Source organism: Borostomias antarcticus (genome assembly GCF_949987555.1).
Source record: "Borostomias antarcticus genome assembly, chromosome: 1".
Classification (NCBI taxonomy): domain Eukaryota; kingdom Metazoa; phylum Chordata; class Actinopteri; order Stomiiformes; family Stomiidae; genus Borostomias; species Borostomias antarcticus.
Genome location: NC_140234.1, coordinates 48504181 through 48518852, shown reverse-complemented (window position 1 = coordinate 48518852; position 14672 = coordinate 48504181). Strand labels below are relative to the sequence as shown.

The following is a 14672-nucleotide window of genomic DNA, read 5'->3' as shown; positions in this document are numbered from 1 at the left end:
GACTGATAGGGTAACTAACTTTGATAATTATGCCAGCTCAGCCAACGCCGTGAGACATGTCTACGTCCAGATAGCAGTTAGCTAAGCAGGTATTTGAGGGTTTTCAGGCTGTAGGCTATGCGTATGTCACAGCTAGTGCCAGTTACGAAAGATTCGATTTAAAAATAGTTGTTTTGTGAGCGTAACCAACCATTGACAAAAGATCAATTTGCTAGCTAGGCTAGCACTAGTCAACGTCACCCTAGCTGGGATGAAAGGATGGAAGGATCATCCCGACTAGGCTACAAGCATGGAGGTATAATATAACCTACAAGCCTACTCACTGACCTCAAAATCATTGTCATCATGACTAACGTTAGCTATGCTGTCTAACAGGCTTTTAGCTAGCTAATCAACATGGTAACTTCGCTTGTTATAGGTAAATGTATCGGTAAATTGCTGAATATCACTTCCCACCAGTCGTTTAAACATACCTGTCGGAATAAAACATTGCTAGTTTAGCTAACTTAGTCATTGAATATTGGGTTGGAAAGAGTTGTGTGAGTTTGAGTGTCAGGTTAGGAGCAGGGAGAAAGACGAGATGACACAGCCACCCTCTGTACAGGCTACCTTGTCTACCCAAGTCTTTTAGCCAGTGTAATGACAGGGTTCCCTTGTGTGGATCAGACTTAAATTGGAGGTTTTTGACATGAGACATGTACTTTTCCCTCCCTTCATTGCCTTGGGTTTCCAGCTCCATGCTCTTTTATAGGTCTATTTGAGGAAAATGACCAGACAGGCCGTCACTGACTGGCACAGAGACTTAAAGGCACTGCCGTTCAGAGTGTCTAAGATCATCTGGTTAGGCATAGTGAATTGTTGATTAAGTCAGGGGTGTGACTATGCTGCTGTCCTTATTCCCTCATTTGCATAAGCCTAATGTTTACCATATACAGGGGGACTAATACAAATAACTGTTATTCTGTGCTTCTTGTATGACATAATGCCAGGATGCCTGTGTTGTAATGCTGCTTTGTCTTCATCCTATACTTCCCAGTGTGTGTCCAGACAGCAGGAATGGGGCATGGTGTGGATGGCTGACGGACAAGGACGTGGACAAATCATATGACAGGATGCTGGCTCGGAACCGCTTCATCCTCCTGGTAGTGGTGGGGGCGGTGCTGGCCATTGTGAGCCTTAGCCTCCAGTTCTGTAAGTTTGTGTGTGTGTGTGCGTGTGTGTACGTGTGTGTGTGTGCGTGTGTGTGTGTGTGTGTGTGTGCCCCTGTGGCGTGCCTCCAATGTGTAGGTGTAAGCTATTTGTCCAATGTGTAGGGTGATACTTAGGACATCAGAAACTGCACCTTATGCGGTTGCCTTGTGTGGCATATCGGCTCCTCTTCAAACCCTCTGTATTTGTATACTAATTATATATTGTGTCTATACACTAGTGCATTGCCCGTTCACACCGTGCCTTTCGTGACAGGCCGATTGCTTGGCGTCTGGTATTGCTGCTTGCAGTGCTCCTGAGCACCTGCTGAATTTCAACTTCTAGTCGATGTCTAGTATGATGACCTCAGTGTGAACTTGTGTCAGCCATCATGCACTATTTTTATTACCTTTTATTATTTGAAGAACTACGTTGTATGTATACATGTATGTATTGCGACGTTGGCAAGTGTGTTGTGTGATGCCGCGGCTTTGAGCCCCAATACAAAACAAGTCCTGCTACATTGTTTAGGCATGTTGTTAGGGATTGCGGTCCCATACTCAAGTTTATGGTCTGAGGCATTGCTGCAAGGCAAACTTGTCTAGGGTAGTGGATAGATCTTAGAATGGCAGCTGTCCTCGCATGTTACAAACATAAGCTTGCCCAAAATATGGATGAGTTTAGATGAAAACATCTTTCTGGAGTCCCATCTGCGATGAAGTGCTATTCACCAGGATAAGCTTCTGTCTGGTACTCTGGACTAGCAGCATATTTTCTCAATATCCTTATCTCTCTCTCTCTCTCTCTCTCTCTCTCTCTCTCTCTCTTTTACACACACAAACACACACACACACACACACACACACACCACACACACACACACACTCACTCAACTACAGTGGAACCTAATACAGCTGAGCGTGTGCGTTGTGGGCTTTATAGCTTTGCCAAAAGTCTTTCAGCATCCTCCTGTAAGCCCCCCTCTTTAAGCCTCTGCCCCTCTTGTAACTTCTGCACCTCGAGCAGCACACTGAACTGTCTCTGAACATTATGTAGACCATATATATGCGGCAGAGATATCAATCCATCACTCCACTCCCCCCTCCTCTGTTGCCCTCTGGTCTTTTTGAAGATGCCACGGGAGATAGGAAGTGTGTGTGTGTCTCTCCTAACTATCATCTTGTGACCTTGTGAACTTTGTGACCCTGGCCTCAGTGGCCTGAACAATCTAGTTCTTCTCTCTCTCACTGACTGGAGGCTCAGCCTATTCTTGCCACACTGTCCAAATTAGACTCTCCCCATGACCCTCTAATCTCCCCCCTGCTAAAATCATGAGACAGTCAATGATTATATGGACGTGTGTGTGTGTGTGTGTGTGTGTGTGTGTGTGTGTGTGTGTGTGGGTGTGTGTGTGTACATGCACAAGTATGAGCGTGTGTATGCGCCATGTGTGTGTGTAGGAGAGGAGGACTTGTGTGTGACTGACTTCAGGCAAACTTCACCCTCTCTCTCTCTCTCCACTCTTTCTCTCTTTCTCTTTCTCCCGCCTTTCATTTTCTCTCTCTGTCCCTCCCTCCCTCCTTATCACTGTGTGAAAATACTGTAGCTGACATGACTTCTCCATCACACGCCCAGACATTATCCCCTGAGCTATCCTGGAGTCAGGCATGGCCACACATGGGACAAGCCTTCATGTTTAATAGGTTGTCATTATGAGTTTTCCTCCTGTATTCCATCACTTTTTTTTTTTTTTTTACATGTCTGTTTCAGTGTCAGGTCTCTCCATATCTCTCTCTCTCTCCCTATCTCTCTCTCTCCCTATCTCTCTCTCTCTCCCTATCTCTCTCTCTCTCTCTCCCTATCTCCCTCTCTCTCTCTCTCCCTATTTCTCTCTCTCCCCCTTCATGTCAATTCCGTCAATGCACAAACAAATCACCCATCGGCGTGTGACACTTTTTGTCTGCTGAAAATTGCTGAAAATTTCTCAGCCTGTGAGAGAAGCGAGGACAGGTGGGGGCAGGCGGGTCACCGTGCTCACCCTGCCTGGCCCCCGCCTCGTCCCCGCCTGGTCCCCACCTTGTCTCCTCCTTGTCCCCGCCTTGTCCCTGCTGTCATCTGGAGAGGCGCCATATGGGTTGACCAGCCAGGGTCGCCCCGGGGGGAGCCAGCACCAGGCCTGACCACATGAACAGGGGAGATGGAAGGACACCGAAACGGCAGAGGGGAGATGGAGGGGAGATGGAGGGGGGATGGAGGGAGAGATGGAGGAGGAGATGGAGGGGGGATGGAGGGGGAGATGGAGGGGGAGATGGAGGGGAGGGATGGAGCGGAGGGCAGGGAAGGAGGTGCGACGGAGATCACACGGTATCAGACGTCCGTGGACGGTGGGGGGCGGCGGGAGAGAGGAGAGGCAGCGGGAGAGACGGAAGAGAGGAGAGGAGGGAGGGGGGAGAGAGGAGAGGAGGGAGGGGGGAGAGAGGAGAGGAGGGAGGGGGGAGAGAGGAGAGGAGGGAGGGGGAGAGAGGAGAGGAGGGAGGGGGAGGGAGGGGGGAGAGAGCAAGGACGATGTACGGTCACTGAACGGGGGATATAATGAAGGCAGGTGATGAGTGGTAGTTGCAGCTGAGAGGATAAAAGCTTAGAGATGAAAGGGAATGAGGAAGAGAGGTGACAGGACAAGGTAGGACTGGGGAAAGAGAGAGAGAGAGGGAGAGGGGAGGGCTGTGTTTTGTGGTGAGGGAGGCTGGCTAGTGACTCACCCACTGAGAGACTGTGCAAATTGGGAGCATAACATTCTAGTAAATAGACAAGACAGGACTAGATGACTGTATCCTAGACACCCATCTCTCTCTCGCTCGCTCTCCCTCTCGCTCAATCTCTCCCTCTTAGAGAGAGCTTGTATCACTCTCCCCTGGTTCAAGATGCTGTATGCCAGCATGTAGGCCCCTTTGTCAGACTATTGCATATTTTATTTAGTTTGCTGTGCTGAGTGAATGGTTGTGATTTGATTTGATTTATTTGACAAAAGCAATTACAATCAGTATGTATAAAAACATACAGTATGTCAGGGATAAAAGGGAAAAGTCTAGGACTTATTTCCATCGCTGTCCCTGATGTACAAGGAGTCCAAGAATGATGATAGTTGTTCTTTGGCTGCAGCCACACTGATCACAGCAGGAAGGTGACAGCTGTTCTACACAGCTGTGAAGAGGTGTTGGTGGAACTGCTGCACTTCCAACAAATAGATGTTAGATTAGCATCCCATGATGGTGTTAGCAGCCTACTATAGGCTAACTCCCCAGCTGTAGACATAGGCCTACTTGTCATAATAGAAGCATTGTGTGTTATAGCAAAGACTGTGCTGGCTATGGCTGTTTTGTTGTTAGCATAGTGGTGGTTTTGAGGGGGGTTGCTTTCATGAACAGAATCGTCCTTATCCCAAGCCAACCTCATTTCATTAAGATAAGCGCAGCCGTTAGCGTTACGGCCAAAACGACGACAACAATATGCTCTCTCTCTTTCTCTCTCTCTCCCTCTTCCCCACTCACTCTCCCTCTCTCTCCTTCTCTCTCTCCCTCTCTCTCCCACCCCCCCTCTCTCTCCCTCTGTCTCTCTCTCTCTCCCTCCCTCCCTCCTCCCATGTGGAAATGCCCCCCGTGGTTTATTACTGAACAGGGAGGGAAGGATGGGGGAGGAGGTTGGTACAGAGAGGAAGATGAGTGAGGGGGAGGAGGGGGAGTGAATGACAGTAAGGGAGGAGGAGGAGGGGGGAGTGAATGAGAGTAAGGGAGGAGGAGGGGGGAGTGAATGAGAGTAAGGGAGGAGGAGGGGGGAGTGAATGAGAGTAAGGGAGGAAGAGGGGGGAGTGAATGAGAGTAAGGGAGGAGGAGGGGGGAGTGAATGAGAGTAAGGGAGGAGGAGGAGGGGGGAGTGAATGAGAGTAAGGGAGGAGGAGGGGGGAGTGAATGAGAGTAAGGGAGGAGAAGGGGGGAGTGAATGAGAGTAAGGGAGGAGGAGGAGGGGGAGTGAATGAGAGTAAGGGAGGAGGAGGAGGGGGAGTGAATGAGAGTAAGGGAGGAGGAGGAGGGGGAGTGAATGAGAGTAAGGGAGGAGGAGGAGGGGGAGTGAATGAGAGTAAGGGAGGAGGAGGAGGGGGGAGTGAATGAGAGTAAGGGAGGAGGAGGAGGGGGAGTGAATGAGAGTAAGGGAGGAGGAGGAGGGGGAGTGAATGAGAGTAAGGGAGGAGGAGGAGGGGGAGTGAATGAGAGTAAGGGAGGAGGAGGAGGGGGAGTGAATGAGAGTAAGGGAGGAGGAGGAGGGGGGAGTGAATGAGAGTAAGGGAGGAGGAGGAGGGGGGAGTGAATGAGAGTAAGGGAGGAGGAGGAGGGGGAGTGAATGAGAGTAAGGGAGGAGGAGGAGGGGGAGTGAATGAGAGTAAGGGAGGAGGAGGAGGGGGAGTGAATGAGAGTAAGGGAGGAGGAGGAGGGGGGAGTGAATGAGAGTAAGGGAGGAGGAGATGAGAGAGTAGAGAGGGGAAGGCAGGGAGAGAAGCAAAATCCTCTTTACCAGCTGCTGGTCACCACAGTAGAGGAGGTGTAGTGCGCTGTGGTGCTACAGCCTTCCTTTTGAACTCTGTGCCAAAGCGCACCGTCAGAACTACCCGATAACAGTTCAACAAAGTTGCCTCCCTTCGTTTCAAATCAAATCAAATCAAAGCTTTATTTGTATAGCGCATTTCATACCCAGAGGCAACACAATGTGCTTTACAGAGAACAAGTACAAGTTTGTGTACTTATAAAAGGTCAACAAAGTTGCCTCCCTGAAAAGGTCTACTCTACAGGTACAAGTCCACACCTACAGTAAGTCTCTACACTAGTCTTCACCTTAACAAGGGCTAGGCATGTGGTTATCATCATCTTCACTGTCTTGACTCTTCCTTTGTAGATTATTAGCTCTTTTTTCAGGGGTTGTTGGGCGTGTTGTTGCACTATATGCTTGTTAAGTAGGTTACTTTTGCATAGGCTTGGCCTACATGGTGAGCACTGCCAATGTTGTGGGTTTGTGTACATTCTTGAAGGCTACAGCTTTTGTGTGTGTGTGCGTGTGTGCGTGTGTTATGGCTCTGCATGCTCTGGCATAGCTCTAGGCAGGCCGTTACAAAAGCCCCTTTGTGTAGGCGACCATGACTGGGAGCTAACGGGTTGGTCGTTGGTGAGTTTGCGCAGGCGTGTGTGTGTGTTCAGACTAGAGGGGTACCAGGTTTAGGAAAGGGGCCCCAGTGCGTGGTTGCCCCTCTGCCCACCAAACAGCCCTCAGAATGCTCTCTCTCAGCCACACACTCCTTCTCCTCTTCATCCTCACTGGTGAGTGCACCCCACACTACACGCCAATCGCTAGAATCCATGATCAGGACCTCATCTCTGCTGTGATGTGTGCTAGCAGACCAGCGTTTAGCCCAAGCTGCTCTGAAGACGCCGCCGTTCGCCAGCGTTCGTCGGCACGTTTAGTCTGCTTTTCCGAAAGGGATTTCCTGGCAAAGGTTTGACTTGATTTTAGGCTCCGCGTCTGTCCTGTTTTGACTTCCTTAGACCTGCAACCTTAAAGATGGGCTTAAACATGAACTAGGTGTGTGTTTGAATGGGGGTGTAGTCTCATTCACATGTGGATTAGATTTAGTTTCCCTGGACATGTTGACAGTCCGAAATATACACAAAAAAGCGTGTACAACAATTTATATAAGAAAGTCTTATTACTTGGGCACTTCAAATAGATTACCCGAAGCAAGACACTGGAGCACTCATACATCTACATGTTTATTGCAGGGGGGCAGCTGACGTTTTGACAAGCGTCTTCCTCAGTCAGCAGAAATGTCAGTTGCCCCACTGCAATAAACGTGCAGACGTTATGAGTGCTCCAGTGTCTGGTTTTGGATAGTCTACTGTATTTGAAGTGCAGGTTAAAAACCTTTTCCTATAGATATTGTCCAGTGCCAAAACCCTTTCATTCGAACCGTGGCTGAAGAGCGTTGGACTCAACCTTTGGGACTGTGTACAACAATTATCTGAGAACTTAGCCATTTGATAAGTGTTATTTGTCTTGTAAACGTGGCCGGTGATGTCATGTACTGTAGTAGCAAGTTGTCATTCGGTTAAGTGGCATAAAGTCCGTATATAGATTTTAGAAGAGGGAAGTGTGTGACCTCCCTTTCTGCATCCAATCCTCCGCATGCACACACACACGCAAGCACACACACACACACACACACACACGCGCGCACACACAGCAACTTGTCTGCCCAATAACCAGCCCGTCTTCCCAGCAGCTCTGTTGACTTTGTGAGCTGAGCTGAAAGTCGCGGAGGGAGGGAGTGGTGGTGGAAACTCTGGACTGTGTGTATTCTGGACTGTGTGTATTCTTGTGCAAAATAAGCTTCTGTGTGTGGGTTTAGTGTAGTGCTCTGTGTTTTGTGTGTTGAGGAGGATCTTGATTTAAAAGGTGGTCATTAAGGCAGCGCAATTAATCATGCATTAATCGTTATCGCCATCACAAGATGTTTACACACAGCTTGCCAACTCATCATCATTAGCACTACTTCAGCATCAGTCTTTCATTTTGTGTACTGGGAGCTCAGATGGTACAAACGCTACTGCAGTGCCATGACTTGCAGAGTTTTTCTCATCTCTCCCTGCCTAGTCTTAAATAAATGTAGCAAGCTTGCTCGAATTGTCACTAGTGTGGTGGGGGAAAAAAACAGGTCACAAGAAACAAGTAGCCTTACTCTCAGATGCACACTCGTTTGAATCTACCTCTGCAGAGACTGAGTTTTACAACCTACAAGTTCTAATAGGGAGTTGTGGGCGGGGCCACAGACTGCTCCTGTGAGGTTGTCAGAACTTCTCTACTTCCCCAATCGGTGCTACGCTGGGACAATAGGTACAAACGACCGGGGATGTTTGTAACTGGGTTGCCATGGAAGTCTGCGTAGTCCCGGTGTGATGGTGGTCCCCGCGGAGAGCCTTACGCGCCCGAGAGCTCAGCATCAGCCCCACGGCGCCATGCACGCGAGGCGATGAGCGAGCGTCTCTCCACTCTTCCGATACGCCTCCGGATCATCAGCGCGTTACTCTCCTGGACTCCCAGGATCTCCGCTCCCCGTTCTTGGGCACGGCGTGCCAGCTCCGCCAACCTCGCTTCTTCCCTCACTGTGTTGGTGCTGAAGGTTCTCCTGGTAAATATGAAGTCTCCTACGCAAATTCAGGCGAGGCACGTACGTCACGGCCGGGGGGGTCAGCAGAGGTTAATCAGTCACGCATGACGCCAGCACCAGCTGACTGTAGCTGTCATAGCATTGGTCAGCTCACTAGAGCGCATGTATTTAAGCTGTCAAAACATGTCATTGTTCGCGCTTGCCATTACTGCTGGTTGTGCATTGCATGCTCGTGAACGTGGGCCGCAACGTCTCCGAATCGCCATCCAGCGGTCCCTCCGGGCGCCATGGACGCAGAGACACTAGGCTGTATCTCCCTCGGAACCCACGAAGCGTCGGCCCGTGGGGACCAGGGACTATAATGTACAGCAGTCCTCCTGTGGCACTCTTTGACGGTCTTAGTGGGCTGAGTTACCTCTGAGCGTCTTCCCGATCGCGGCCCACTCTGATCGTCATTGAGGCAGGGGGCTAGATGCTGTTCCCCCTTCCTGGCTCTCTGGGCCAAGCGGCCCAGAGGGGGGGAACACCTAGATTGCCTCCCCCTGCTAACGCACTTTCCACGCCGGTGGAGCGCTTTCCACGACGGTGGAAGGCAGGGGGCCCCCCGGACAGAGCACACCGCCAAAATTCATATGCTATGTATTATGCCGCTTGTATAATAAATGTTCAAATTTGACAAAAGTGATCTCGACTGAATTGGGTTCGGGGTCCTGTAGTCGGGGCAGAACCCTCCCTACTTGGTTTCGGGGTCCTGTAGTCGGGACAGAACCCTCCCTACCGGGTTTGAGGTCCTGTAGTCGGGACAGAACCCTCCCTACCGGGTTTGAGGTCCTGTAGTCGGGACAGAACCCTCCCTACCGGGTTCGGGGTCCTGTAGTGGGGACAGAACCCTCCCTACCGGGTTCGGGGTCCTGTAGTCGGGACAGAACCCTCCCTACCAGGTTCGGGGTCCTGTAGTGGGGACAGAACCCTCCCTACCGGGTTCGGGGTCCTGTAGTGGGGACAGAACCCTCCCTACCGGGTTCGGGGTCCGTCGTCAGGCTGTCCAGCCGTCTGCGGACTCCCCCCGATGGAGGAGTAGGATTGTCCACAGCTGTGTTCTCCACGGTCAGGCTTTACACTGGGAGTTACTCCTCAGCCCTGCGCTGGATGCTTTGTTTGTTTCTTTATTTGTTTGTTTATTTATTTGTACATAGACAATGCACATCAATCAATAGTAACAACACTATAAATGAGCCAGATTTGGCCCAAATGGCTAGTTTCCGTCTGCTGTCCATGGGCAGATATTTAAAAGGCAACCTGTAAAAAAGCATATCAAATACAGTAGATTTATAATACATTACATTAGCCCATACATATGTTAAAAACAGAAGGACTCCAAAGACAATATTAAGACAGCTAGCATGCGGACAGAGCAATAAGCTCAGCATTCAAGACAGACAACAGACGTGTATGCATGTAAGACAGAACAGACACCTTGGTGCAAAATTACATTTAAAACATGCACAGCAGCAGAAGCAAAGCATGAACTGACAAGACAAAAGCATACACTAAGGGCAGGACAAACAAGCAGCCCTGGACACTTACAACATAAGTACATGTCTGGTTGTTAAAAAGCCATCATTTCAGCTGCTCAGAGAAGGAACGGTAACTACTAAGTTCTCTAATGTGCCCTGGTACTAAATTCCATTCCTGCGATGTCCAAACAGAGAATGCAGAGTAACTAAAGGCACTTTTTCTAATAAGCACAACACATTCACCTTGAGTTGAACCTCTGGTTGCCCTGAACATATTTGCCCTCTGTGATAAAGGTTCAAAGTGGAGGGAGGGGGGGGGGGGGGGGGCAGTGTTGTGCAATATTTTAAAAACAAGGCAATATTTTAAAAACAGGGGAGATTTGCATATTTAATTATATTATTCCAGCCCAAAAGATTGTATTTTTGTAAAAGAAGGCAGTGATGATGAGTGTTTGGCTTCCGGTCCAGGACTTTGAGGGTTTGTTTGTACAGTGTTTCTAGTGGCTTAGCCTAAGTGTTGTTTTGTTAGCTTGTGCAGCACTTGTCAGGCAATATGTGAGGTGTGGCTTTATCATTGAGTTCACATATAACTTGGCTGCATCAGGGGTTTTCTTTTAGGCATGAGCCCTTATCCGCCCTTCACTCTGATACCTTCGGGTGGCGTGCGGCGCGGAGCCAGGTGCACCTGGTCTCTGGGCGTGTCCACACCCCGGTGGGCCTGTGCGCCTGGTCAGGGCGTGTCCACACCCCGGTGGGCCTGTGCGCCTTGTCAGGGCGTGTCCACACCCCGGTGGGCCTGTGCGCCTGGTCAGGGCGTGTCCACACCCCGGTGGGCCTGTGTACCTGGTCTCTGGGCGTGTCCACACCCCGGTGGGCCTGTGCGCCTGGTCAGGGCGTGTCCACACCCCGGTGGGCCTGTGCGCCTGGTCAGGGCGTGTCCACACCCCGGTGGGCCTGTGCGCCTGGTCAGGGCGTGTCCACACCCCGGTGGGCCTGTGCGCCTGGTCAGGGCGTGTCCACACCCCGGTGGGCCTGTGTACCTGGTCTCTGGGGCCCACCTAGTGTGAGACTGAGGGAGAGCTAGCAGCGGTAACTTGATGCGACTTGCATGGTAAAATCTTGGGACTGTTGGTCTATCATATAATTTGTATCTGACAACAAATTGAAATGAATGACTGTTCATTTATTAGCCCTAGGGGTGCTCCAAAGAATCGATTCTTGAAAGGATCGCGATTCTTAATGCCACGATTCCTGAATCGATTCCCAACTCCCAAGAATCGATTCTTCTTCTTTTTTTTTCCCTCTCTCTCTCCTGAGCACTTTGACTTGAGAAATATTTGAATGTCAAGTTCAGCATGCCATTAATAAATTTGACTATTTTTGTCTTTGACTTGTCTTTATGTGCTATTGCAATGTAAAACTACATTATACCCTTTATTCTGCTATATTCCACTTTCTTGGCACACATCGGACTGGAGTATATCTCTGGGGCCCACCTAGTGTGAGACTGAGGGAGAGCTAGCAGCGGTAACTTGATGCGACTTGCATGGTAAAATCTTGGGACTGTTGGTCTATCATATAATTTGTATCTGACAACAAATTGAAATGAATGACTGTTCATTTATTAGCCCTAGGGGTGCTCCAAAGAATCGATTCTTGAAAGGATCGCGATTCTTAATGCCACGATTCCTGAATCGATTCCCAACTCCCAAGAATCGATTCTTCTTCTTTTTTTTTCCCTCTCTCTCTCCTGAGCACTTTGACTTGAGAAATATTTGAATGTCAAGTTCAGCATGCCATTAATAAATTTGACTATTTTTGTCTTTGACTTGTCTTTATGTGCTATTGCAATGTAAAACTACATTATACCCTTTATTCTGCTATATTCCACTTTCTTGGCACACATCGGACTGGAGTATATCCTAAAATCCTTCTTTGTAGAAAATCCATTGAGAATTGAGAATCTAGAATCAGAATCTTCTAGATTCTGGAAGCGAGAATCGTTGGAATCAAGAATCGATTCTGGAATTGGATGGTGACCCCAGGAATCGGAATAGGATCGGATCGTGGCTTAGTGGAATTGGAGCACCCCTAATTAGCCCTATATATCTCCTAAACACATCGTTTTATCCATACAGCAGGATATAATGCTTTAAAGATTGAAGAAGTGGACCTTGAAGCACCGATACTGTGTAAACAGTGCAGAAGAATTGTTGCAGCACCTTGAATCACCTTGATGTGAAAGTGGCACCACAGTTAGTCGCACTTGCAATATGAAGCAAAATAATCACAATTATTGTTGTCTTAATCGTGCAGCTGGTCTCAGATCTTTTATGTTTGAGAAGGTGCCTCTCTCTCTCTCTCTCTCTCTCTCTCTCTCTCTCTCTCTTTGCAAAGAACTGCAATATTTGCACTCCCCACTGACTGACTTCAACATCCAGGGGTTTCTGTGGTAATTTTCTGTGTTTTGTGTGTGTGTGTGTACGTGTGTGTGTGTGTGCGTGTGTGCGTGTGGGCGTGAAGTGGGATTTTGGAAGTAGGTATTACCATGAGTGTTGCCAGGAGAGCGCTCCAGGTTCAGCGTCTTCCCAGGGTCCTGTCTGGCCTCTGGACATTTCTGAATAGGAGCGGGGATTTCTCAATCCCCTCTCTCCTATTGGACAATCTGGCCTGGGAGGTCAGAGGTCAGCAGTCTCCGTGGCGACAGCAGTGGTGGTTAGGGGTCTTCGGGTACAGTGCTGTTCACATGTAGATGAGCTGGGCTGAGGGGAGCCCAGAAGGACTAGCTCAGAGGTTCTGGGGATACAAAGAGAGTCTATTGAACTATGCGTGCGTGCGTGCGTGCGTGCGTGCGCGTGTGCGTGCGTGTGCGCGTGCACACACCTTGTATTTGACTTCACATTTCCTCTCTCTCATCTTTTGTCTTTAACCTCTCTGCCCTCTAATACTTGTGATAATTTGTAATGTCAACGCCCCCTCTCTCTACCCTCCGTTCCCCAGTGCACCTGATCCCCACCGTGCCCCTGGGGGAGGAGCGGCCCGCCCAGTCCCAGGGGAAGGTCCAGGGCCCGGGGAAGAGCAGGAAAAGGATCAACCCCGTCCCCCACACCGAGCCGCCCGAGCTGGACCCCGTCGCCGAGGCCTACGGCTACTGCAACACCCCCAACCGCACAGAGCATTCCTGGGAGGGTGAGAACACACACACACACACACACACACACACACGTGTGTGTTGTAACTGGAGAAGTTTCAAAGTCTCCTTTGACAGCTGAACCATAACAGTAGATGGTTTCTCATTTTTATTCAACTCTTACTGGTACAGGTTTGTCTCGTTGAGATTTAAATGTCTTTTTAAATGAATAATTCCGTATTATTCCACCACTTCTGTGATGATGATGATGATGATGATGTCATCCCTCCCGCCCACCCAGGTCACAGCCCAGTGGATTACAAGCTCCTGTCGGTCCAGGTGATGATTCGCCATGGCGACCGCTACCCCCTCTACTCCATCCCCAAAACCAAGCGGCCCGCCATTGACTGCATGCTGTCCCCCAGCAAGTAAGGTTCTCACACACACACACACACACACACACACATAGCCCCATACTTCCCCTCCCTCGCGCACATTTACACACACTCTCACTCCCTGGTTATCTTCTCAGCGATGCTGCAAATTAGGTTGTCAAGAGTTTCTCAACCCCCCCACCACATAGTTCATCAACATATTCATGTAGTCCCTCTTAGTGAGCTCTGGATGGGCTGGTTTACAGACTACAGTGTCCGAATGCCCACATTCTCCCTCCGGCTCACCAGTTTCCATAAGACCAGCTCTGACTAAAGGGCATGGGATGTCACCGAACGCTCGGAGAGGATCCAACATGGCTGCCCAGTGACCCGAGCCAAGCAAACAAACATGGCATGTGTCAGAGGGAGACATACGGCCCAGACAGGCCTGACTAAGTAGGAGAGCAGGCAGACAGGCAGGACAACCGTCAATGACACACACACACACACACACACACAGGGCTGAAAATTAACTTTTTGGCTCACCTGCCAAGGGGACTGGTAGATGAAAAAATCCACTGGCCAAGTATATTTTTTACCGGCCAAAATAATAAATTGCCTTTTTTACAGGTGTCGACTGTAGTAGCGCGACTGCACTCGACTGTAGTAGCGAGCGTCCTCTGAGGTAAATGGGAACGATTTTCTGTGCGCGAGTAGCCTCGCATCACCAGTCTCTCCTAGTGCGCGAGGCTCCGCAACAGTCATGTGACTGAAAACTTTATTTGGTGCAGCGGGGGAGCTGTTTAAGTGCAACACACAACAAACAGAACGCCGGTCTATGGCATGGATGTGGCGACATCGCGCGCATAATTTATTACATGACTCTATTGGTACAAACATTTAACCGCCAGCGTGGCGGATAGCCTCTGAAATTTTGTCGCCAAATGGAAATTTTACCCGCCATTGGCGGGTGGCGGGTGTTAATTTTCAGCCCTGCACACACACATTCATTTCACTTCTCAATGACTCCTGGAAGCCCCATCTCAGAAGAGACAGTTTGATAGCCATCTGGAAATGATGTGAAATTCCCCCCCACCCCCTCCCCTGAAATTGCTCCCCCCCCCCTCAAGCGGTAAACAAGTGGTGGAAAAAAGATGGAGAGAATGTGAGAAAGGAGGAGAGTAAAACGTTCTGAGGTTGAATGTGTTACCCCCTGGCTATGTAGTCATTAGCGGAGGTTATGCGGTGGGTCGTGA

The 14672-nt window shown here is 49.6% G+C and overlaps 1 protein-coding gene across 1 annotated transcript in view; it reads left to right on the top strand.

Moving 5' to 3' along the window:
* Positions 1–1072: 1072 nt before the first annotated feature.
* Positions 1073–14672, top strand: part of pxylp1 (2-phosphoxylose phosphatase 1) — a gene marked incomplete at both ends in the record, with an annotated part of 30406 nt that continues 16806 nt past the window's right edge. The window contains 4 exon segments of the mRNA XM_084438011.1: positions 1073–1089; positions 1091–1191; positions 12913–13101; positions 13344–13470. Coding sequence (XP_084294137.1) covers positions 1073–1089; positions 1091–1191; positions 12913–13101; positions 13344–13470 — 434 coding nt within the window.